The sequence below is a fragment of the Ovis canadensis genome, chromosome 1, assembly GCF_042477335.2.
Source record: "Ovis canadensis isolate MfBH-ARS-UI-01 breed Bighorn chromosome 1, ARS-UI_OviCan_v2, whole genome shotgun sequence".
NCBI classification, from domain to species: domain Eukaryota; kingdom Metazoa; phylum Chordata; class Mammalia; order Artiodactyla; family Bovidae; genus Ovis; species Ovis canadensis.
This window is the reverse complement of record NC_091245.1, coordinates 181783929-181810745: the sequence shown is the minus strand read 5'-3', so window position 1 is coordinate 181810745 and position 26817 is coordinate 181783929. Positions and strand designations below refer to the sequence as shown.

Below are 26817 nucleotides of genomic sequence, written 5' to 3'. Positions count from 1 at the left end.
GGAATCAAGACTGCCAGGAGAAATATCAATAACCTCAGATACGCAGATGACACCACCCTTATGGCAGCAAGTGAAGAGGAACTAAAAAGCCTCTTGATGAAAGTGAAAGAGGAGAGTGAAAAAGTTGGCTTAAAACTCAACATTCAGAAAACTAAGATCATGGCATGTGGTCCTATCATTTCTAGATGGGGAAACAATGAAAACATTGAGAGACTTTATTTTTTGGGTCTCCAAATTCACTGCAGATGGTGACTGCAGTCATGAAATTAAAAGACTCTTGCTCCTTGGAAGAAAAGCTATGACCAACCTAGACAGCATAGTAAAATGCAGAGATATTACTTTGCCAACAAAGGTCCATCTAGTCAAGGCTATGATTTTTCAAGTAGTCATGTACGGATGCGAGAGTTGAACTATAAAGACAGCTGAATGCCGAAGAATTGATGCTTTTGAACTGTGGTGTTGGAGAAGACTCTTGAGAGTTCCTTAGACTGCAAGGAGATCCAACCAGTCAATCCTAAAGGAAATCATCCCTGAATATTCATTGGAAGGACTGATGCTGAAGCTGAGACTCCAATACTTTGGCCACCTGATGGGAAGAACTGACTCATTGGAAAAGACCTTGATGCTGGGAAAGAATGAGGGCGGGAGAAGGGGATGACAGAGAATGAGATGGTTGAATGGCATCACCAACTCAATGGACATGAATCTGAGCAAGCTCCAGGAGTTGATGAACCAGGGAAGCCTGGAATGCTGCAGTCCATGGGGTCGCAAAGAGTCGGACACAACTGAGCCACTACACTGAACTGAACTAGGTAAGAAAAGGTCTTTGTTCTAGGAAATATACTGATGAATATTTATTTAGGTTTCACTGATCTCCTGGAGAAGGAAATGGCACCCACTTCAGTATTCTTGCCTAGGAAATGCCATGGACTGAGGAGCCTGGCCATCTACAATCCATGGAGTCGCGAAGAGCCAGACACGACTGCGTGACTAAGCAGCAACAACTAGTGACTAAACAACAGCGACTAAACAACAACAACTCCTGTATTTAGATTTTGATCATTTTCAAATGATTCAGAAAACAATCGTATGTAGAGAAAGAATCATGAAACAAACCGAGATATCATGGAAACATTAATAATTGAAGAATCTGATCAAGGGTATGTGGGAAGCTTTTGTACTATTCTTGAAGTTTTCCATATTTCAAATAATTAAAAACTATTATAACCAGTCAAAAATAAATGTGTAAAGGGAGTGCACAGGATGGGCAGAGTTGAATTTAATTAGAGTTGATTTGAGTTGATTGTTACCAGGTGAGTATGCCAAAGCAGGAGAGGAGTAAGGGAGATGAGTGTGTATACAAGTGTATGGCAGTGATTGTCCCTGGAATCCAACCTGGGTGAGAAGCAAAGTTTGAAGAGTGTGAAGGACAATGAAAAGTGTTGGGATTGCAAATTGATAAATCTAATTGTATTTGAAGGATTGCAGGTAACAGCTACAATTTTTAAAGTTTTATGTAAACAATAATGGGACAGGAAGAAGCTCATCCCATTTCTCATCTGGCAAAACTCATAGATATTTTGATAAGCAAATCAATTCTTTAAAGAAAAAAATTGGAAGGTGATGAGTTGGATAGATAGGAACAATCCTTGAAACAGATTGTGACAAGCTGCAGCACAGGTAAAATTCTCTGATATGAGCATGACAGTGGGTGGCTGCCAAGAGTGGGCGATAAGATCAAGATGTAGAGGTCAAGGGACTAAAAAGCCAGGGAATAAACGTATAACCTTAGTGGATATTCAAATCACCAAGTGCTATGGTTTGAATGTGTCCCCCCAAAATTCATATGTTGAATCATAACCCCCAAAGGTGATGGTGATCTTAAGGTGGCATCTTTAGGAAGTGCTTGGGTCTTCCTAAACATGAAAGGAATGTGTGCTTATAAAAATTTTTTATACAATTTTGAAAATTGCCTTCACTTTATAATTATTACAAAACATTATTACAAAACATCCTTGAACATCCAGAGTATACAGGCTCAGTAGTTGCAGAGAGTGGGCTTGCCCTGGGACCTGTTTCCTGATTAGGGATAGAACCCACATCATCCCCTGCACTGGAAAGTGGATTCTTAACCACTGGACCACCAAGAAAGTCTCTTCTTTTTTAAAACTAAGGATGTTGTGTAGGAATACATATGGGGATGGTAAATATGCAAATAAGTGGTTGATTAACAAAATTCAGAGTGAAGTGTATCATTGTGGGGAGGAAGATGGCTACAACTGAGGAGAGGCAGAGTTTCTGTGTTCCTTGAATGTTCTGTTTCTTAATGAGTAATGGGTCTGTGTGTGCTCAGGCATGTCTTACTCTTTGTGACCTCATGGACGGGAGGCCTGCCAGGCTCCTCTATCCATGGAATTTTCTGGGCAAGAATACTGGAGCGAGTTGTCATTTCCTCCTCCAGAGTAATGAGTACATACATATTTATAGTATTTTTAAAATTGTCCAAGTAAATATTGTATATTCCTCTGTATGTATGATACACTGCATAGTATTTTTAATAAAAATAAATAATTAAGAGCTATTCTATTTTTATTTAAATATTGCTCATTAAATGTTGGATTGACAAAAAGATTTTGGTTTTGATTTGAACCATTTTTGTAAGATGCGAGCAACCTGAATGTATCTTTAGCCTAATAGGAAAGACCTAAAAGATAAAAAGAGGCTCAAAATAGGGAAAAGGGTACTATTTCCTTGGAGAATAGCATAAGATCCACTGGACAGTACAACTTTAGAGACTGGCAAAATCTAAGGGTACATGTGAAGCAGCAGCTTGTGTTAGAATAAAAAGAGGAGAGTAAGCTGAGAGAGCACCTATGTCATTTGCTAAAGGTACTGGGTTTCTAGATTTCATTAAACCATGAATTATTTAAATCCACTTTGAGTCAATTCCTGAAATGGGGTGTCTTATATTATCTAATGGAGCGCTATAACCTGTGGTGTTAAATAAACACAACTAAATTTGACCTTTTCTGCCTTTTCATACTCTTTTGAAATATGGTGTTGGAGAAGACTCTTGAGAGTCCCTTGGACTGCAAGGAGATCATACCAATCCTGGAGGAAATCAGTCCCGAATATTCATTGGAAGGACTGATGCTGAAGCTGAAACTCCAATACTTTGGCCACCTGATGCAAAGAACTGACTCACTGGAAAAGACCCTGATGCTGGGAAACATTGAAGGTGGGAGAAGGGGACGGCAGAGAATGAGATGGTTGGATGGTATCACCAACCCAATGGACATGAGTTTGAGTAAACTCTGGGAGTTGGTGATGGACAGGGAGACCTGTCATGCTGCAGTCCATGGGGTCGCAAGTCGGACACGGCCGAGTGACTGAACTGAAATTTGACCTGCCATCTCTCATACCCCTCTCCCATTCCTTTGCCCTAATGATATCTACCAATTTCACAATTTTAGCATTGCTACTTTAACTAGTAATGCTTTGCTTTCACAAAGATACAAGTAGATGTTTTCTAATAGACTATTGATACTGTAATTAAATTCAGTGATCATTAAACATGTTGAGACAATGTTTTCCTTTATATAATACTTCTCTCAGAAATTAGACACAGGACTTCCCTTGAAGCTCAGTTGGTAAAGAATCTGCCTGCAATGCAGGAGACCTGGATTCAGTTCTTGGGTTGGGAAGATCCCCTGGAGAAGGAAATGGCAGTCCACTCTGGTTCTTGCTTGGAGAATTCCATGGACAGAGGAGCCTGGAGGACTACAGCCCATGGGGTCGCAACAATCAGACATGACTTAGTGACTAAACTACAACCACCACCAGAAACCATATTTTATTGAATCTAACAGGCCACAGGAACACTATTTTTTAATCTCTAGTGAGATCATTAAAAATTTAGCATTGAATTATAACAATTCATGGATAAGTGTTAATTCTGCCTTTGAAAGATACAAATTGTGCTCATGGTGATTAGAACGCTAAATGTATATAAGCTGTAAAAATGCAGTAATTTTCATGTAGCTATGTTTGTTGGGGACAGAGAAGAGAATACTAGCATCAGTGAGGATCTTGCCATGGACCACACAGAGGTGCATTTTAAAGTAAGTCCAACCCCTGGGGAGTAGCATGTGTATGATTCAGATCCTAGAACAGAAGGTCACAGACGAAAAATATGTGGACTTGAATTCTCAATCCTCTCAAAATGAAGGCTACAATGTGAAGAACTTGTGAAATATTTACTTAGTACTTATTTGGTGGCTGGGTCTTAGTTGTTGCCCGTGGGATCTTCGCTGCGCCATGCGGGGTCTTTCACTGAGGAGCTCATTCTCTGGTTGTGGCACTTGGGCTCAGTAGCCATGGAGCATGGGCTTAGCTGTCCCTAGGTATGTGGGATCTTAGTTCCCCTCCAGGGATTGAGCCCGTGTCCCCTGCATTGCAAGGTGTATTCTTAACCCCTGAACCACCAGTCCACGGAGTTCTCCTTTTCCCAAGAAAATGCCTCAGCACAAAATGCTTGACTGTAGTCAACATGGCTGGAATTTCTGTGGAAGAGGAAATTGCCCAGAGAGAGGAAAGGGAAGGTGATGCGTTTGGTGCCATTCCCTAGAAGCTGAACCTGAGAAAGAGACTGCGGTACAGTTGACTTGCTGAGGGAGCACTGCTTAGGGAAAATTCTAAGGGAAGCAGGAAAGGAGAGGTGAAGAAGTAGACACTCACGTGGGTGCAACTGAATTTTTTTTTTCAACCTTTCAAATCCACTTTTATTTTCTTTTTTCCTCCTCACATACAGAATTTTTCCACACATTGAATTTCTTTTTCTTTTTTTTGCAACTGAATTTATACTGATCCCACAGGGAGCTCCAGAGCAGCAATGTCATCACTGACTTGTGTCACTTTGAAGCAAGAGGATTGGCCTTTGATACCCTCATGTTAGCTTGGGACCACCAGGTGTGGGGTGGTGGGGAGCACCGGGTGTGGGGTGGTGGGGGGAGCACCAGGTGTGGGGTGGTGGGAGCACCGAGTGTGGGGTGGTGGGGGGAGCACCGGGTGTGGGGTGGTGGGGAGCACGAGGTGTGGAGAGCATGAGGTGTGGATAGTGGGGCCACTGGGTGTGGGGTGGTGGGGAGCACCGGGTGTGGGGTGGTGGGGAGCACAAGGTGTGGAGAGCATGAGGTGTGGATAGTGGGACCACTGGGTGTGGGGTGGTGGGGAGCACCAGGTGTGGGGTGGTGGGAGCACCAGGTGTGGGGTGGTGGGGAGCACCGGGTGTGGGGTGGTGGGAGCACCGGGTGTGGGGTGGTGGGGAGCACCAGGTGTGGTGTGGGGAGCACCAGGTGTGGGGTGGTGGGGGGAGCACCGGGTGTGGGGTGGTGGTGGGAGCACCGGGTGTGGGGTGGTGGGGGAGCACCGGGTGTGGGGTGGTGGGAGCACCGGGTGTGGGGTGGTGGGGAGCACCGGGTGTGGTGTGGGGAGCACCAAGTGTGGGGTGGTGGGGGGAGCACCGGGTGTGGGGTGGTGGGGGGAGCACCGGGTGTGGGGTGGTGGGGGGAGCACCGGGTGTGGGGTGGTGGGGGGAGCACCGGGTGTGGGGTGGTGGGGGGAGCACCGGGTGAGGGGTAGTGGGAGCACAGACATAGAATGCTTCACCTTCTGGGCATTGCCATGTGTGGCAACTACTATTGGTTGAGAGCAAGTTTCAGTACAAATGAGAACTGCTTATGTCTCAAAGCTTAGAAATTTACATGTACGTGCATTTAGTTAAACATCTTGTGAGAAATTAAGTCATCTAATATTGTTGTTACTGCTCAATCACTGAGTCGTGTCTGACTCTTTGCGGCCCCATGGACTGTAGCCCACCCCTCCTCTGTCCATGGAATTTTCCAGGCAAGAATACTGGAGTGGGTTGCCATTTCCTTCTCCAGGGAATCTTCCCAACACAGGGATCGAACCCATGTCTCTTGTGTCTGATGCATTGGCAGGCGGGTTCTTTACCATTAGTGCCACCTGAGAAGCCCGTTATATAGCTGTAATTCAGGAATTCTTTTCCAAAAGAGCAAGGCCATCCTTTTTGCGTCTGTTGTGTTTATGGGGTAAGTTATTTTATTGAAGTGTAATTTTAAAATTTTCACTTCATAATATTTAAATAGATATTGCTCTTACTTCAATCCAAATTGCTGTAAAATCAAGGAGCGTGTTTCCCCTTCTGCCCAATATATAAATTCAATAGCCTGGGTTTCTGTTTGCAGTTTCTAGATTAATTTAATTTTCTCATGAACATACATTTTGAGGATATCATATAGGTGATTCTTGCTATGACATAGGACCCCTTTTCATGGACAAAGAATTATAACTAAGTCATAACGTAATCAACAGAGGGTTCAGATAAGTTAGCCACTGAATTTGGGGTAAAAAACAAGCAACGTGGCACATGCAAAATTTGCTTTGGGAAGCCCAAAAGACATCTCAAATATAAAGTAGCTGCCGAGGTACCTGGTGCTATTTCTTACTTGAGCAACTCTATAAATACCAGAGATTTATTTATGTTGATCACAAAATTGTTCTTACCGGGCAATAGTTGAACCAAAGTGATACCAAGAGATGCTGCTAGAACAAAGAAACATATTTGAAATGGTTCTTGTCAGTTCATTCTATTAGGTAAGTCACGATTCAAATGTCAATGTTTTATTATTTTTGAATTAGTCACTTGCTTAAGAGTTTTGCATTTGATAATGAATTTCTATATAGGATCAGGCCAACACTGGTCCTTTCAAAAGGATTCAGTAAGCACTGATATTTTAACAAGCATTAAAAGAGTCTGGCTGTTGGCTTAAAAGCAGTGTTGCTAAAACTTCTGGTTTGAGGACTACCTTCATGATCTTGCTATATCTTCTTAATTGCCTGCACTTTTCTGTACTTAATGTTTTTCTTTAAAAATGACTCACTTCAAAAATTGTTTTTACTAGTTTGGCCTGCTCCCTAAACAAATTCTTGAAATCTTGGATATGAAACACATATTTGCCTCTATACATTAAAATGTATTATTATTCATCCGTCTCTCTCCAAAACCCATCTCATGGACACAGAAATAGTGCTGTGTGATCCCCCTTCAAGGAAAGACGATGCCCAGCTGCCAGGACTGTGGTCAGCAGACAGCTGCCAGCCGTCAGCTCCTGCTAGGCTGTGTCTACAGGTGCCACGTCACCGCAGGTCATGTCCTTGCAGGGCAGCATGAACCAGACTGTAAGAGGGAGAGGGAGAGACATGGAGTACTAAGAACTGGCTCTCTCAGTCTGATGCATGTCAAATCTCACTGGCAATATCTGCTCCATAATTTCCTCACTGGAGGGGCTAAGGCTATGCCAAGCCTGCTTTGTACTTTCTGCACCCTCCCTTTCTTGATTCTAAATAAGCAAATTGTACCTCCATCTCCATCTTAGCATATATTTCCAAAGGACCCAAACTGCGAAATCATGCTTGAGAAAATATTGTCCTAAATCATTTTTTTAGGATGACTGTTAAAAGGTCTTTATGAAGACTATGAAATAAAGCATGCAATTTAAAAATAAAGTCCATTAATATGATCTTGTGTGCTTGAACTATAACTTGGCTTTTATACAAGGTGTTCAAGACTCTTAGTGCAATTTCAAGTCATCTAGTAAATGCCAGACGTACTACTTGGAAGCTATAACAGTATCAGAGTTGTTCAGATGATGGCTGAAAATCAAACTAAAAGTTATTGTAATGGATTAAAGGAAAAGGAATTTTGAATCTCAAGACAAGTACTGTTTTTTCAAAAACATGAAACTAAATTATATTCTATCATTTTATTTACAAATTAAGCCTGTGGAGGGAAAATTTAAAATATGTCACAGGATTTTCACTCCTTTTTGAAATCTCCTGAATAAAATGAAATGAGCAGAAGAGAAACTGCAGTCCATTCAATAAATACCTGAAACCACTAAACAGAATCCTGTTTGAAATCCGTGAGTTTAACAATTATTATTGCTCCAATTTAATGATTTAGGAAAACTTTGTCCAAGTTCCAGACAATTCTGAATCTAAATTAGTCAGAAACACATGAATCAGGAGAGCACTGTTTAAGGGCAATAACTAAGGACATGTTAAAAGATAAATTGTTCAGAAAAATCTTCAAGTAGAGATTGCAGTAGAACTGTTAATATTCAGAGGATATTTATTTAAATCTCCTGTGTTACCTTTCACATCTAAACATTGAATAAAGATACTTGTTGCCACAAACTTGCCCCATGTAAGAATTACCTGGGATGTTTGTTAAGTTAGCTCCTATCTTTCCCCCATGATCCTATCGATCATCCGTTGGATCATCAAAAAAGCAAGTGAGTTCCAGAAAAACACTTACTTCTGCTTTATTGACTCTGCCAAAGCCTTTGACTGTGTGGATCACAACAGACTGTGGAAAATTCTTAAAGAGATGGGAATACTTGACCACCTGACCTGCCTCTTGAGAAATTTGTATGCATCAACATTTAGAAATGGCCGTGGAACAACAGACTGGTTCCAAATTGGAAAAGGAGTATGTCAAGGTTATATATTGTCACCCTGCTTACTTAACTTATATGCAGAATACATCATATGAAATGCCAGGCTGGATGAAGCACAAGCTGGAATCAAGATGGCTGGGAGAAATATCAATAATATTTGCAAATATACTCAAATATGCAGATAACACTACCTTTAAGGCAGAAAGAGAAGAACTAAAGAGTCTTTTGATGAAAGTGAAAGAAGACAGTGAAAAAGTTGGCTCAATATTCAGAAAACTAAGATCATGGCATCTGGTCCCATCACTTCATGGCAAACAGATGGGGAAATAGTGGAAACAGTAAGACTTTATTTTTGGGGGGCTTCAAAATTACTGTAGATGGTGACTGCAGCCATGAAATTAAAAGATGCTTGCTCCTAGGAAGAAAAACTATGACCAATCTAGACAGCATAGTAAAAATCAGAGACATTACTTTGCCAACAAAGGTCCATCTAGCCAAAGCTATGGTTTTTCCAGTAGTCATGTGTGGATGTGAGAGTTGGACTATAAAGAAAGCTGAGCACCGAAGAATTGATGCTTTTGAACTGTGGTGTTGGAGAAGACTCTTGAGAGTCCCTTGGACTGCAAGGAGATCCAACCAGTCCATCCTAAAGAAAGTTAAGTCCTGAATATCCATTGGAAGGACTGATGCTGAAACTCCAATACTTTGGCCAGCTGATGGAAAGAACTGACTCATTGGAAAAGACCCTGATGTTGGGAAAGATTAAAGGTGGGAGAAGGGGATGACAGAGGATGAGATGGTTGGATGGCATCACTGACTTGATGGACATGAGTTTGAGTAAGCTCCAGGAAGCTTTACTTTCGCTGTGACACGAAGCTAATCAGTTAACCTCTCTGGACTTCTGGTTTCTCTTCTGTATTATGAGGGGGTTGGAAAATATGATCAAAATCCCCTTGCATCCAAGCAGCTGCTTTACCTTCAGAAGCACTAAACCCCACATCTGCCTATTTATAAGCATAATTGGTGTGCGTACTATCTGCTTTTTAAAAAACATCATTTTGAAGAGATTCTCTTTTAAACACTTTTTCCCAAGAGTGTCCTGATTCTTTTACAGGGTGCTGCTTTATGTTGCAGAACAATGGCATTTCAGTTACTGATTGAATGATCTTTTTCCCCCTGGGTTCTTAAGAGGCCTGAAGTAGTCGCTTGGCGTGCCCCACCTGAATCTCTTTGGCCATGGCTTCCATTTCAGTGCCCACTAGCTGATCTCCCAACTGCTGGCACCTACATCTCTTTGTGGGCTTCCTGGGTGGCTCAGTGGTATAAAAGAATCCACCTGCCAATGCAGGAGACACAGCTGAAATGCAGGTTTGATCTCTGGATCAGGAAATGGCAACCCACTCCAGTATTCTTACCTGAAAAATTCCATGGACAGAGGAGCCTGGCAGGCTGCAGTTCACGGGGTCACATGCATGTGAATCTCTTTGCAAAGGATTTTCTGTGGCCACCAGAACCTGATCTATTTATATGCACGTGTTGGTCATTGATTCTCCTTGTCTTTGTGGGAATAGCCTTCAGTGGATGACTGACAGCAGCTTTCATTGTCGTTCAACTCATGCCCATCGAGTCAGTGATACCATCCAACCATCTCATCCTCTATCACCCCCTACTCCTCCTGCCCTAAATCTTTCCCAGCTTCAGGGTCTTTTCCAATGAATCACTGACTGCCCAACAGTGATGCTGAAAAGTGCTCTAGTTTCCTTGCATCCCAGGTGGGATAATGAGGTACATATTTTTCAGCTGTTCCCACAACTCCCCAGCAAGACTGTGCTCCAAAATATTGACTTGTTTGATAACACTTATTGGCCTTCTTCAATTCTGTCTTAATTCTCTATTCCCCTATTGGTACTTTCCTGGGAGCACATCCCAAATAGACTGCCTGCAATCAAAGACACATTTCAGTGTCAACTTCTAGGGTAACTCAAACTAAAAGGGAGCCCTTAGAACAACTTCAGTGGCATCTTATCAGTTCCCTTCTTCATACTCTTATGTTGTGGCAATACAGTAAAACGAATAATCTGAAAATACTGCATTACCAAAGACGACTAAAAATCACCCGAACAATCTATAATCAATAAACTTTCCAGTTAATTTTTAAGGATTTCTCTGTATAAACGTGACACTCAATAGTAATGTAGAGGTGTTAGATTTCACACTGCTTATTACTTTAGAAATTGTTAAAAACAGCCTTCAGTTCAATCAGTTGTGTCCAACTCTTTGTGAGCCCAGGTACTGCAGCATGCCAGGCTTCCCTGTCTATCACATCACCAATTCCCGGAGCTTGCTCAAACTCAAGTCCATTGAGTCGGTGATGCCATTCAACCATCTCATTCTCTGTCGTCCCCTTCTCCCGACTTCAATCCTCCCCAGAATCAGGGTTTTTTCCAATGAGTCAGTTCTTTGACTCAGCTGGCCAAAGTATTGGATATTCTGTTTCAGCATCAGTCGTTCCAATAAATATTCAGGATTGATTTCCTTTAGGACTGACTGGTTTGATCTCTGTGCTATCCGAGGGACTCTCAAGAGTCTTCTCCAACACCACAGTGCAAAAGCATCAATTGAAATAAAAATACTCTTAAGGAAGTAAAATGCCCTGTGAACATGCTACATTGGATCTTAATTAATTTGCCTTGCAAAATTATGAATTACAAAGCTTTAGTTCACTTTCCAAAAGTAGAGATGAGTACACTGATTTCCTTTCATTTATAAGTCTATTTTTAGAAACCATTCATTTTTTCAGTTTAAAGTAATATTCTGAATGCTCTGTGATTCCATGTACTACATTTTCCAGTAACAGTGGTACATGATTATAGGACTTCATGCAGTCTGTAGTGAGGGCCCTGATTCAACTTCATGATCTTAAGAAGAAGGAGAGAAATAAAAAACTTAAAAAGTTCATGCTGAAAACAAGCCAAAATACAATGTGACACTTCTTTTTTAAAGCAGATCTGGCCACAGCCACAAAAACAGAAAAAAAATATTAATTTAAATCCACTTTTTATTCTTTCATAGATTTTAACAATTATACACAACTTTTAACATAAAGATAGTGAAACTTTAAGGATAAGGAGGCAATACACATGACCTCTTCTATTCACTCTTCAGGATGGAAAGTTCCAAAGGGTACAATGTGTGAGATTTAACACTGGAAAAATACATATGAAACTTGTTAACTGGCTCCACTCAGGACCAGACACAGCACAATAAATACAGAACTGAATCATCTTTTTAAAAGATTATTGTAACTTTGACACATTCTTACTAAAGAAACTGTGACCAATGTGAAATTCTACAACATATTAGGTGGAGGGACACTTACAATGAGGCTCTGAGCGAAGTCTCGCTAGTAGCTTCACAGCCACACCCCAACGTTCTTAAAAAGGAGTAAGAATGTATATTGCAAATTCAGAACAACAAAAGACAAACTTGGTCAAACTTTCTTGGCCATATCATTCATGACTATCACAATCCTAGTTTGCTGGTAGATTTAAGGTAGGAACTGAAAGATTTTTGAAATTCTTTTAATTTCCACTGGTCTTAGGGCCTCTAGGTAGGAGGCCATACGGGAAGCAAACTGATTAAGCAGCACCATTATGTCCACATCTCAACAAATCATTGCATAATTTTTATCTTCCAAATACTCCGAAAGGTTAAAGAAGGATACTTATCCTGAATAGCAGGCCATTGTAAGAAAATGCAATCTGTAAGGATTTAAACAAACAAAGCTGAATTCTCTATTGACTGCATCTTTCCTTAATAGACCAAAAGAAATACATTACTTAAAAACTTAAATAACAACATACTAAGGCGTAACATAAATAAACGCTATTACATTTCAGTATTTGAGACTGTTGGACATGTTCACATACCCTTTCCTCTTCCCAAAGAGGAAGCAATGGCGCCAGCATGATTGGTCAGAAAGACTTCATGGGAAACTGATGTTTTTAGAGCTGTTCTGCAGTGTGCCTTATCATACAAGTGCAGAAACTATACTTCAAAGATATATACTTAAAAGATAGGAAGAAATAATCCTTTTTTTCACATAACCCAAATTCTATTATCTTGCATCTGCTGATTTTAGAATTAACTTCATTCCTATGAAAGAGAATTGGAACTGTTATGCTGCTACAGCTACAGATATTCTAGGAAATCTTTCGAGCCAGTGAATCATAAATCACATGAAAGAACAGTGTTTTCTACAATCAGGAAACTGGTTGTTCAAAGATTCAATAAGCAAACAAACATGCAAACATGTGACACATGTTATTATCTTGTAAAAACATAATGCCACTCTGGCCCCAAGAATCACCAAAGCCCAACTGGTCCTTAAAGGGGCAAACAGCCTTTAACCACTACAAAATATATTCTCTGTGGCATTTTTCTGCCCATCACACTGCCACATGATTCTCAGAAGCTTAGCCTTCTAAGATGTTTGAGGAAAAAAAAGAAGGTGTGATATGAATCAAGTGCTCATGATTGTTTTAAATGTAATTTTAAAAAGAACTGCCTAGTCATGTAGTAGAATAGTCCTTGATACTGAATTTTTCCCAGTGAAATAAAATAGGCTTTAACAAGGTGATGTTAACCTAAGTTTGACCACCTGGCTCCTGTTCCACGTTGTTAGAGGGCACTGATTCATCTACTGTGCTGAGCCCCACAGATGCCTGGAGTGCCACAGATGCCTGCTTTAAAAACAGTATAGTTTTCAACAGTTTCCCACAAACGTTCTTGATTTATACTGGGGGAAGCAACACATAATTGAAACATTAATTATTCATGTTTTAAAACAAGCAATTATTTCCTGCAAAGCAGTTACTTAGCAAAATGCTAAGCTGCAAGTAAAGTCATTTCACAAAGTACCTGTCAAAATGTAGAGAAGTCTGGCCTTCCATTCCAAATCCACTGCAAAGAGAGTAACATGCAGCAGTCCTGTTTACAATTTAATAGTGATGAGGAAAGGGTAAACCTAGGACAAGGAGAGACGTCACATACAAGTTTACAGTAGTGTAGCCATCGTGTATCAAATTTACTACATTCACCACTTCGGAGAAATGTTCAGGTGGGGCCCTTCAAATACTGGAACAAAGGAATGTTTGTTTATATAAGACCTATCAAATAAATGGGGAAACAAATGATTACACACAGAGGCACTAGTCTCAAACCTGCACAGTAAAGAAGCAAAGGGTCCAAGATGAGAAATTTAGGAAAATATACACATATGAGAGCTTGCTCAGGAAAAGGAGGAGAGAAATCACAGTTCTAATCTTCAAGGCTACGGAATGCATTCTGCATATCTTCAAGAAGTTGGGCATAGTCGGCCTTGATCTTCGCCTCACCATCTTTCACTGGATCCTAAAAAAAGACATTATAGAATTCAATTTACCTTTGGAAAATAATTTTTGTAACACATAGTTATTTGTATTTACTATATTTGAGCAGGAGGTTAAGTGAGATGCACTAGTAAAACACAAGGCAGGAGGCAGGATTAACCTTATTATTTTTCCTTTAAGGGTAAAATGTATACAGGAAAAGTCTAATCATAAACAGAAGACAAAATTTCAGTTTTGTGTCCTGCCTGCTAACTGTGTTCAACAACCAAAGGACTTACCCTTGACAATATGCAAAATATTAGGAAACTGAAACTATGCAGCAACGCATGTTAGATACATTCCTCCTTGTATATTCATAGTTGGAATTAATTTAATCAAAACAGAATTTACTATTCAGGGCTTGGCATTATCATGCTGGGACATGAAATAACCTCAAAATGCACCCTATTTAAAATCTGTACAGAAAGCAACTTAATTGAGTAAAATGTACAAAAGAGACTTTAAAGTGTTTAAGCCCTCTGACCCAATAATTCTACTTTTGACAACATATATGAGGAAGATACACAAACCTAACTGCATTAACAAAGTTGTCCATACCAAAAACTTCCAAATGCCTAAGAAAAGGAAAATATTCTTCAGCCACAAAATAGTGCTACAGAAGAATACTGAATGATACTAAAAAATAACATGTTAATTTAATACAATGTATCTGTAACCAAAAATGATAGCACCAGAAGTCATCATTATTACATATCTTTTTAGTCATTTTTCTATGAATGTGTAATTTTTTAAAAATAAAGTCTGGATCAAATTACATGTGGAATTTTTTTGCTACCTGACTTTTTTTTTCACTCATTATACCATAACTACGTCCCTTTGTCTTTGGATGTTCCTTGAAAAAAAGACGTATGATGTTAATGCCTTCATAATATTTTTGTTGTAAGGTACATGGCGCAATGTACTGCTGGCTCCGTTCACTTTTGGATGACATTTAAGAAGTTTGATATGCAATCTTCTACATGTATCCATATAAAAATCTGATTATTTCCTTGGGTTATCAGTTTTGAAGTGGAAAGACAGGACTCAAACTACATGGATATTTTAAAATCCTTGATACAGTATCTATTTGTACAAATTTACTTTCAATCTTAACATACACATTCAAAGACTCCGTCTCAATATCTCAATAGGAAATTAGTAACTATACTTGGATATCATGATTTAGAAATAAATAGAACTCGACTGATCAAGTATTTTAAAAACAATCTTACACATTTGAGTTTCCATCGATAATTTCACTTACTTATCTATCTATGTCTTGTGCACCTCCCAAACAATGAGAGTCCACTTAAAAGTAAAAATGATGTGTATAGTAGGATATTAAAAATAACCAGGCAGCAGAAATCATTTCAAGAAGGAGCATGGAACTTAGACAGATAACAACAGGCACTTGAGGTAAGGTAACTGCTGCTTAGCAATGATTTTAGTTCTAAACTGCCTGGTGGTGAAGACAAAAGGGAAAACACGTCAGCATTTATTTTAGACATGACATACTATAATCTTTATCACTAGAATTCCTATTTGAACACAGCTTTGAGGTCTGCTTTGCTTTTACATAACCAGAGCATGTGTGAAAATGATAAATGCAAGCTTCATACACCAAGTTTGAGAACCAAATATTTCAAAAAAATCAAAAAGAAATACTTCCTACTAAAAAAAGTTTATGGTACCAACAATATACCTTGAATTTCATGGAGGAAAGCTTATAGAGGATCTCCCCCATGTGCTCACGGATAATGGACCATGTGATTTTATTGTCACTCTGGGCAGTGGTTTCAACAGCTCTGCGGGCCATATCATAAAAGGCGATCATGTTGGACAGCATCCCCACTGTCTTGTAGAATGGGCAGAACCTAAGGTAGATGAAAGTCAAAATAATAAAATAGAAAATCGAAAGCAAGTTCATACTTTTTATTTCATCTGTGAGATACCAGAGCATTAGTTTCTTTATTTAGATATGCACACTACTTATATTTATGGCATGATATTTAAGGAATGAAAAAAAGAAGTGGAAAAGATTAGTAACACTGAACCGGAGTTACTGGACAGAGATGTCTCAGGAATATGGGGTGGATAGAGAGATGGAGCCATATGCGTTCTTTTATTTAAGAGTGATGTTAATTACATCACAATAAAACAGTACTGCTACAATCTAATGACTCTCTGAGAGCCTGTTTGTGTACAGTACAGTTAAAGCAGTAACCCAAATGGAAAATAACTAAATTGTAAAGAGTCCCTTGTGATAGTTAAGGTTGAATAAATAATAGGAAAGTAGGGAACTGTAATTTCCTTGAGCTAATAAGCAGCCCCTTTCTCCACTAAAGTGTTCACTTGCATTTACACATACCTTTTAATAATAAAGACACACAATATTCAACTTGGATCACATGCATTCTGATAAACTTTCTAACACATTTAAACTTACTTGCATACACAATTTCATATACACTCTCTTTTCAAAGAAATTTTCCCTTGTGGAGTTATCTTTATGTGGCCGGTTCCTAGAGTTTCTGCCTGCCTGATTAGACTGTCATATTTTCTGCTTGTCCTATATTCTGCTAATCTATTTGCTCCTACAGTCTTATATGGGGTCAAATATGATTTGAGGGAAGAAACGTTATAGACTATGATGAAGCGTTCAAATTATCCAAGTTTAAAAGAAATGGGAACTTTTGGGCCATGGTAGTGAAAGTGAAAGTCTCTCAGTCGTGTCTGACTCTTTGTGACACCATGGGCTGTACTGTCCATGCAATTCTCCAAGCCAGAATATTGGAGTGGGTAGTCTTTCCCTTTTGCAGGGGATCTTCCTAACCCAGGGACTGAACCCAGGTCTCTCACATTCCAGGCGGATTCTTTACCAGCTGAGCCACAAGGAGAGCCCTTGTAGTAGCAGAGATAAATAATGAAAAACAGAAAGCACTGGGCAGGAGTAACAGGGACTGGTGAGATGTCCAACAGTAGAAAGAGGAAAAAACAGGACTCTTGGGAAATGGGGCACAACAGTGTATTATTCTGGCAAAGAGTAGAAGAGACATGGGCTGTCACAACAGGTAGTGAGAAAAGCTTCTGAAAGAAGCAGTGATTCCTCGGGCTCCATACACTAAACCATAATTTAATCTAATTTAAGCTGGCTGGATAATGAGTGAAAAAAGTCATACTTTGGAAAATGAGCCAAATTAATATAAGGGAACATATTAGACAGTTAGATGTATGCTATAAAAATATAAAATAAACCTATACACTGAGTCCGAGTATATGTGTATGAAAAAAGGGCGGGTGAGTGGTTTAACATACATGTAGGTAGCTCCTTCTTCAAAACTTGATAGAATATCCAAAGAAAATCAGGCTAGGTTACCTGTCGTAAGGAGTATATCCATTTTGTTGAAGGAAATCATCTTTGATAAGTTTTGCTACTTCCAGAGTGATTTTATCTGTTTCTGCTAGAGAAGCCTAGAAGAGGAAAAAATATATTTTTAGAAATTAACTGCCACTATGTAGGACCAACTGTTGCAATTAATTAGCAAGCAGAAACCAAGTAATCAACACATGATCACCTATCATTAATAAATTCACCTCATAATTGCTTCCTGATTGATTTTCTTGTTTTCGTTGCAAAAACTGATATAATACAAATTTAAGTGTAGTTCAGTAGGTTAAGCATGTTCACATTGCCATGAAATGACTTCCAAAACTCTTCGCCTTACAAATCTGAAACTATACCCATTAAACAACTCCTTTTCCTTCATCCTCTGGACCCCTGGTAACCACCACTCTATTTTCCATTTCTATGAATTTGACTACTTCAGATACATGTTATATATAAGTATTTTGTTTTCTGACTCATTTATTAACATCATGGCCCCTCAAGGATCATCACGTTGTAGCATGTTAGAATTTTCCTTCCTTTTCAAGGTTGAATAATATTTCATTGTATCTGCACATGTGGGTGCATGCACGTGTGCTGGAAACCAGGACATCTCTGTTGCTTCCACCTTTTAGCGCTTGTAAGTGCTGCTATGAACATGGCAAACAGACCCATGATGTGTTTTTTTTGAAACACCATACAGAAAGAGAAATGCCTTCCCAAGCCTTAGCTGTTCTAGTTATCCTAACTCAGGCAGCAGATGTGTGAGGAAGAAACTTTCAGATGACTACAGTCTCAGCCACCACAGGACAGCAAAAACTATACGAGGGGACCCAAGAAAGACTGCCCAAGTAAGACCACCAACCCCAAAACCATGAGCAATAAAGCACCATTTAAGCCACTAAATGTCAGTGGTTTGTTATTCAATAACAGATAATCTATAAACAATAATCATCTATTTTCCACAATACAAGCAGGCTCCTGAAATATTTGCTGGATAAAGGAATAATCTACAGTTTTATTAGTTTAAAAAATATTTAATAAATACTCATTTTTCCAGGCAAGAATCTGCCTAGCCAAGGTTCTATCTGTCCTTAAAAAGCTCCAGCGTGAACTTCCCTGGCGGTACAGTGGACAGGAGTCCGCCTGCCAATGCAGGGGACACATGTTCGATCCTTGGTCCAGGAAGGTTCGACATGCTGCAAAGCACCTAAGCCTGTGTGCCATAACTGCTGAAGCCTGCACGCCTAGAGCCTGCGCTCTGCAACAAGAGAAGCCGCTGCAATGGGAAGCCCATGCACCGGAATGAAGACCCAGCGTAACCCAGAAAAGGCTCCAGCGTAACTCACAGATCTGTTCTCCACGAGATTTTACAACTTACCTTTCCCACCAGCTGTACAATTTCTGCCAAGTCTTCTTCTTCCTGCAGAATCTCCTTAGCCTTGGTCCTCAGAGGAACGAACTCTGTGAAGTGTTTGTCATAGTACTCATCCAAGGCACGCATGTACTTGCTGTAGCTGATCAGCCAATTGACAGAAGGGAAATGCTTACGTTGAGCTAGTTTCTTATCTAAGCCCCAGAACACCTGATTTAAGAACAAAACCAAAAACAAAACACAAAGATTTTTCTTAAAAACAACTTTTTTAAAGTATTGAAGAACACTTGTTTGTCCTAACTATGGAATTCTATACCGTTTCGGTCAATTTATTTATCTTTTCAGTATATACCAAATATAAATGAAATAGAATAAAACTTGTAAACAGAAAAATATTTCTTTTAGCTTCAATACGGATTGTTGTTCAGTCACTAAGTTGTATCTGACTCTGCAATCCCGTGGACTGCAGCACACTGGGCTTTCTTGTCCTTCATGATCTCTTGGAGTTTGCTCAAATTCATGTCCATTGAGTCAGTGATGCCATCCAACCATCTCTGTTGCGCCCTTCTCTTCCTACTCTCAGTCTTTCCCAGCATCAGGGTCTTTTCCAATGAGTTGGCTCTTCTAGGAATCAGACTTTATCTGGATTTCCTTAATAGTTCGTCAAATCTGACAGCAAAAGATACTGACTCCTTTGAAGACTGGTATGGTGCAATATGCACTGAAAGAAAATGCACTGGTCATAGCAAACACCCTCTTCCAACAACACAAGAGAAGACTCTACACACGGACATCACCAGATGGTCAACACCAAAGTCAGATTGATTATATTATTTGCAGCCAACGATGGAGAAGCTCTATACAGTCAGCAAAAACAAGACCAGGAGCTGACTGTGGCTCAGATCATGAACTCCTTATTACCAAATTCAGGCTTAAATTGAAGAACGTAGGGAAAACCGCTAGACCATTCAGGTATGACCTCAATCAAATCCCTTATGATTATACAGTGGAAGTGAGAAAGAGATTTAAGGGCCTAGATCTGATAGATAGAGTGCCTGATGAACTATGGAATGAGGTGCGTGACATTGTACACGAGACAGGGATCAAGACCATCACCATGGAAAAGAAATGCAAAAAAGCAAAATGGCTGTCTGAGGAGGCCTTAACAAACAGCTGTGAAAAGAAGAGAAGCGAAAAGCAAAGGAGAAAAGGAAAGGTATATGCATCTGAATGCAGAGTTCCAAAGAATAGCAAGAAGAGATAAGAAAGGCTTCTTCAGCGATCAATGCAAAGAAATAGAGGAAAAGAACAGAATGGGAAAGACTAGAGATCTCTTCAAGAAAATTAGATATACCAAGGGAATTTTTCATGCAAAGATGGGCTCGATAAAGGAAAGAAATGGTATGGACCTAACAGAAGCAGAAGATATTAAGAAGAGGTGGCAAGAATACACAGAAGAACTGTACAAAAAAGATCTTCACAACCGAGATAACCTTGATGGTGTGATCACTCATCTAGAGCCAGACATCCTGGAATGTGAAGTCAAGTGGGACTTAGAAAGCATCACTATGAACAAAGCTAGTGGAGGTGATGGAATTCCAGTTGACCTATTTCAAATCCTGAAAGATGATGCAGTGAAAGTGCTGCACTCAATATGCCAGCAAATTGGGAAAACTCAGCAGTGGCCACAGGACTGGAAAACATCAGTTTTCATTCCAATCTCAAAGAAAGGCAATGCCAAAGAATGCTCAAACTACCACACAATTGCACCCATCTCACATGCTAGTAAAGTAATGCTCAAAATTCTCCAAGCCAGACTTCAGCAATACGTGAACTGTGAACTCCCTGATGTTCAAGCTGGTTTTAGAAAAGGCAGAGGAACCAGAGATCAAATTGCCAACATCCTCTGGATCATGGAAAAAGCAAGAGAGTTCCAGAAAAACATCTATTTCTGTTTTATTGACTATGCCAAAGCCTTTGACTGTGTGGGTCACAATAAACTGTGGAAAATTCTGAAAGAGATGGGAATACCAGACCACTTGACCTGCCTCTTGAGAAATCTGTTTGCAGGTCAGGAAGCAACAGTTAGAACTGGACATGGAACAACAGACTGGTTTCAAATAGGAAAAGGAGTACGTCAAGGCTGTATATTGTCACCCTGCTTATTAAACTTAGATGCAGAGTACATCATGAGAAACGCTGGACTAGAAGAAACACAAACTGGAATCAAGCTTTCCGGGAGAAATATCAATAACCTCAGATGACACCACCCTTATGGCAGAAAGTGAAGAGGAACTAAAAGCCTCTTGATGAAAGTGAAACTGGAGAGTGAAAACGTTGGCTTAAAGATCAACATTCAGAAAACAAAGATCATGGCATCTGGTCCCATCACTTCATGGCAAATAGATGGGGAAACAGTGGAAACAGTGTCAGACTTTATTTTTCTGGGCTCCAAAATCACTGCAGATGGTGACTGCAGCTATGAAGTTAAAAGACGCTTACTCCTTGGAAGAAAAGTTATGACCAACCTAGATAGCATAAAGGTCCGTCTACTCAAGGCTATGGTTTTCCTGTGGTCATGTATGGATGTGAGACTTGGACTGTGAAGAAGGCTGAGCGCCGAAGAATTGATGCTTTTGAACTGTGGTGTTGGAGAAGATTCTTGAGAGTCCCTTGGACTGCAAGAGATCCAACCAGTCCATTCTGAAGGCGATCAGCCCTGGGATTTCTTTGGAAGGAATGATGCTAAAGCTGAAACTCCAGTACTTTAGCCACCTCATGCGAAGAGTTGACTCACCGGAAAAGACTCTGATGCTGGGAGGGATTGGGGGCAGGAGGAGAAGGGGATGACAGAGGATGAGATGGCTGGATGGTATCACGGACTCGATGGACGTAAGTCTGAGTGAACTCCGGGAGTTGGTGATGGACAGGGAGGCCTGGCGTGCTGCGATTCATGGGGTCGCAAATAGTCGGACATGACTGAACTGAACTGAACTGAACTGATGGTGCAATATAAACTGATGAACCAGAAAATGCTAATTATGATAGACACTTCACTTTAAAACTAAAACCTCCAAGTGTTCTGAATAAATTCAGTTGCAGATCATTAAGGGCCAGTCCACAGAGGCCTGACAGTCATTTTCAGTTCAGTTCAGTTCATTCACTCAGTCATGTCTGACTGTTTGTGACCCCATGGACTACAGCACGCCAGGCCTCCCTGTCCATCACCAACTCCCGGAGTTCACTCAATCTCATGTCCACTGGGTCAGTGACGCCATGCAACCATCTCATCCTCTGTCGTCCCCTTCTCCTCCCGCCTTCAATCTTTCCCATCATCAGGGTCTTTTCCAATGAGTCAGTTGTTTCCATCAGCTGGCCAAAGTATTTGAGTTTCAGCTTCAGCATCAGTCCTTCCAATGAATACTCAGGATTGATTTCCTTTAGGATGGACTGGTTGGATCTCCTTGCAGTCCAAGGGACTCTCAAGAGTCTTCTCCAACACCACAGTTCAAAAGCATCAATTTTTCAGCACTAAGCTTTCTTTATAGTCCAACTCTCATATCCATACATAACTACTGGGAAAACCCTAGCTTTGACTAGACAGAACTTTGTTGGCAAAGTAATATCTCTGCTTTTTACTATCTATAGGTTGGTCACAGCTTTTCTTCCAAGGAGTAAGCATCTTTTAATTTCATGGCTGCAGTCACAGTCTGTAGTGTCTCCAAACTCAAAAAAATAAAGCCTCTCACTGTTTCTCCATCTATTTGCTATAAAGTAATGGGACCAGATGCCATAATCTTAGTTTTGTGAACGTTGAGTTTTAAGCCAACTTTTTCACTCTCCTCTTTCACTTTCATCAAGAGGCTTTTTAGTTCTTCACTTTCTGCCATAAGGGTGGTGTTATCTGCCTATCTGAGGTTATTGATATTTCTCCCGGAAAGCTTGATTCCAGCTTGTGCTTCCTCCAGCCCAGAGTCTCTCATGATGTACTCTGCATATAATTTCAATATGCAGAGTGATAATATATAGTCTTGACATACTCCTTTCCGGATTTGTAACCTGTCTGTTGCTCCATGTCCAGCTCTAACTGTTGCTTCTTGACCTGCATACAGATTTCTCAAGAGGCAGGTCAGGTGGTGTGGGATTCCCATCTCTCTCCAAATTTTCCACAGTTTGTAGTGATCCACATAGTCAAAGGCTTTGGCATAGTCAATAAAGCATAAATAGATATTTTTCTGGAACTCTCTTGCTTTTTTGATGATCCAACAGATGTTGGCAATTTGATCTCTGGTTCCTCTGCCTTTTCTAAATCCAGTTTGAACATCTGGAAGTTCACAGTTCACGTACTTTTGAAGCCTGGCTGGAGAATTTTGAGCATTACTTTACTAGTGTGAGATGAGTGCAATTGTGCGGTAGTTTGAACATTCTCTGGCATTGCCTTTCTTTGGACTGGAGTGAAAACTGATGTTTCCCAGTCCTGTGGCCACTGCTGAGTTTTCCAAATCTGCTGGCATATTGAGTGCAGTACTTTCTCAGCATCATATTTTAGGATTTGAAATAGCTCAACTGGAATTCCATCACCTCCTCTAGCTTTGTTCGTGGTGATGTTTCCTAAGGCCCACTTGACTTTGAATTCTAGGATGTCTGGCTCTAGTTTAGTGATCACAGCATTGGGATTATCTGGGTCATGAAGATCTTTTTTGTACAGTTCTTCCGTGTATTCTTGCCACCTCTTCTTAATATCTTCTGCTTCTGTTAGGTCCATACCATTTCTGTCCTTTATTCAGCCCATCTTTACATGAAATGTTCCCTTGGTATTTCTAATTTCTTGAAGAGATCTCTAGTGTTTCCCATTCTGTTGTTTTCCTCTATTTCTTTACACTGATCACTGAGGAAGGCTATCTTATCTCTCCTTGCTATTTTTTGGAACTCTGCACTCAAATGGGTATATTTTTCCTTTTCTTCTTTGCTTTTCGCTTTTCTTCTTTTCACAGCTATTTGTAAGGCCTCCTCAGACAGCCATTTTGCTTTTTTGCATTTCTTTTTCTTGGGGATGGTCTTGATTCCTGTCTCCTGTACAATGTCATGAACTTTCATCCATAGTTCTTCAGGTACTCTATCAGATCTAATCCCTTGAATCGATTTGTCACTTCCACTGTATAATCATAAGGGATTTGATTTAGGTCATACCTGAATAGTCTAATGCTTTTCCCTACTTTCTTCAATTTAAGTCTGAATTTGGCAATAAGGAGTTCATGATCTAAGCCACAGTCAACTCCCAGTATTGTTTCTGCTGACTGTATAGAGCTTCTCCATCTTTGGCCGCAAAGAATATAATCAATCTGATTTCAGTGTTGACCATCTGGTTATGTCCATGTGTAGAGTCTTTTCTTGTATTGTTGGAAGAGGGTGTTTGCTATGACCAGTGCATTCTCTTGGTAAAACTCTGTTACCCCGCTTCAATCTGTACTCCAAGGCCAAATTTGCCTGTTACTCCAGGTGGTTCTTGACTTCCTACTTTTGTATTTCAGTCCCCTTTAATGAAAAGGACATCTTTTTGGGACGTTAGTTCTAGAAGGTTTTGTAGGTCCTCATAGAACCATTCAACTTCAGCGTTTTCAGCGTTACTGGTTGGGGCATAGACTTGGATTACTGTGATATTGAATCGTTTGCCTTGGAAACAAACAGATCATTCTGTCGTTTTTGAGACTGTATCCAAGTACTGCATTTTGGACTCTTTTGTTGACTATGATGGCTACTTTATTTCTTTTAAGGGATTTTTGCCCACAGTTGTAGATATAATGGTCATCTGAGTTAAATTCACCCATTCCAGTCCATTTTAGTTTGCTGAGTCCTAAATGTCGACATTCACTCTTGCCATCTCCTGTTTGACCACTCCCACTTTGCCTTGATTCATGGACTTAAGATTCCAGGTTCCTATGCAATATTGCTCTTTACAGCATCAGAGTTTACTTCCATCACCAGTCACATCCACAACTGGGTGTTGTTTTTGCTTTGGCTGGGTCTCTTCATTCTTTTTGGAGTTATTTCTCCACTGATCTCCAATGGCATACTGGGCACTTACCAACCTGGGGAGTTCATCTTTCAGTGTCCTATCTTTTTGCCTTTACATACTGTTCATGGGGTTCTCAAGGCAAGAATACTAAAGTGGCTTGCCATTCTCTTCTCCAGTGGACTATACTTTGTCAGAACGCTCCACCATGACAGTAAATTTTCTGAGGCCAAACATTCACATATATTTTAGGCATTCCTAATTTTCCTCCCCACTTCCCTGTTATTTAAAATTAAAAATTTTAGCAAATGTTAAAACCTTGAAAGTTGTAAATTTAGCCTCTGCCACTTCCTTTTACCTAATACTGACAGAAACATAGGTAAGTATTTTATTTTTCCCATATGAATAATACATATGCTTATAAATATATCAAGGTCAAAAACAATTACAGCCCTGATTTATATATGCCTTTCATTTAGGCTTACTTTTAATGGCCAAGTTGGCTAGCTATGCACCAGAATTCATGTTGTGTCACTGGGAAGCAGCTGCCTAGGCAGAAACTACACTTCCACTTTCCAGCTTTGCTTTCCTCTGGGTGTGGCTAACAGATGAGCCACAAAGTTGAGTAATCAGTTCTGAGCTTAAGTTCAAAATGCAGGTGAGCCTCCTCCAGTCACCCTGTACCAGCCAAACGCAGACCATTACCAGGTAAGTGGAGCCAAGGTGAAGTGCTGGTGCTGATGTACTAGCGAATGGAAAAAAGCCACCCTCTGATAGGATCACCTGCCTTGGACCAAACCACGAGGAGGAAAACTTCTGTGCAATTTCCTATTATGCCCTTTTGGGCCCATTTGTTTCTATTCCTAGGGTTCCTAAGTTGCTTCAGTCGTGTCCGACTCTGTGTGACCCCATAGACGGAAGCCCACCAGGCTCCCCCGTTCCCAGGATTCTCCTAGGGTTAGTCTAACTCAAAAGTTAGAGTGTAGTATTACTCTAACACTAGTAAAAGTTTGCTACTTGGACATATTACTACTTTAGACATTAAGTCTATTATAAATTCTAGGTAAGGAGTTAAAAACATATGGCATCAAAGAGTTTGAGTAGTAAGAATGTTGCTACAAGTGACTTGACCCTTGTCTACTTTTCAATGACTAAACTGAATGCTTCACAATGATGTGGACAACCTTAGCCTGGGGGTGGGGCGGGGCTCAGAAGTTGACTACACTAGGAAAAGACATACCTGAACAATACCAAGAGTAGCAGATGTAACTGGATCAGAAAAGTCACCACCAGGTGGAGAAACTCTAAAAACAGGAAAAAGTCATTAGAAATGCTTATGGAAAATAACTTGTATATAAAAGCAATTAAAAAAAAATACGTGAATAAAATAAAAGCACTTCTTTGAAGTCAATTTTAATGTAAATAACTTAAGAAATACAACCTTTGGAAAGAAAATCTTATATAAAAACTTTAAATAAAAACCAGTTTACTAAGTTGAAAGTTAAGAGTGACAACTGCTAAAAAACATTCTAGTCTAAGAAATGGGACAGACATTTAATCATAATCTGTTTGATTTTTCTAGTTAAAACAGATGAAGCAAGAAGGAAGGAAAAGGTCTGAGAACAAGGTATGGCTGTATGTGGGGATAGTGAATCTTCGTACTGTTTTTATCGTGATAGGATCTTACCTTAACATGTCTATAATTTTCTAAATTGTTGCTAGATAAGTCAAATCTACGAAATCAGCACAAGCAGAGATGACCTAAACATGTGCATTCTAAAGAGCCCCTTGGGTGACTCCAGCGCAACCTTGGAAGCAAGTCCCTCAGTGGGGCTAAATATTATCTCTTTAAAATAAAGTAACTCTTTTCTTATAATAAGTAAATAGTTTGGGTCCTTACGCTCCTACAATGCTGACACTCCCTTCTCTCTCAGGATTTCCAAGACACTTCACTCTGCCGGCTCGCTCATAGAAAGAGGCCAAACGGGCACCAAGATATGCAGGATATCCACTATCTGAAAAATGAAAAGAAAATTTTAAAAGCGAAGTTCTAGGCCAACCCCCAAATCCTATCA

General features: G+C 40.0%; 1 protein-coding gene across 1 annotated transcript in view; it reads right to left on the bottom strand.

Annotated features, from left to right (window-relative positions):
• Positions 1–11580: 11580 nt before the first annotated feature.
• Positions 11581–26817, bottom strand: part of ATP6V1A (ATPase H+ transporting V1 subunit A) — a 63928-nt gene continuing 48691 nt past the window's right edge. Inside the window, exons 10-15 of the mRNA XM_069553977.1 lie at positions 26643–26757; positions 25983–26046; positions 18736–18939; positions 17346–17440; positions 15672–15843; positions 11581–13952 (exon numbers count right to left, since the gene is read on the bottom strand). Coding sequence (XP_069410078.1) covers positions 13860–13952; positions 15672–15843; positions 17346–17440; positions 18736–18939; positions 25983–26046; positions 26643–26757 — 743 coding nt within the window. The 3' untranslated portion in view covers positions 11581–13859. The remainder of the gene's footprint in view (positions 13953–15671; positions 15844–17345; positions 17441–18735; positions 18940–25982; positions 26047–26642; positions 26758–26817) is intronic.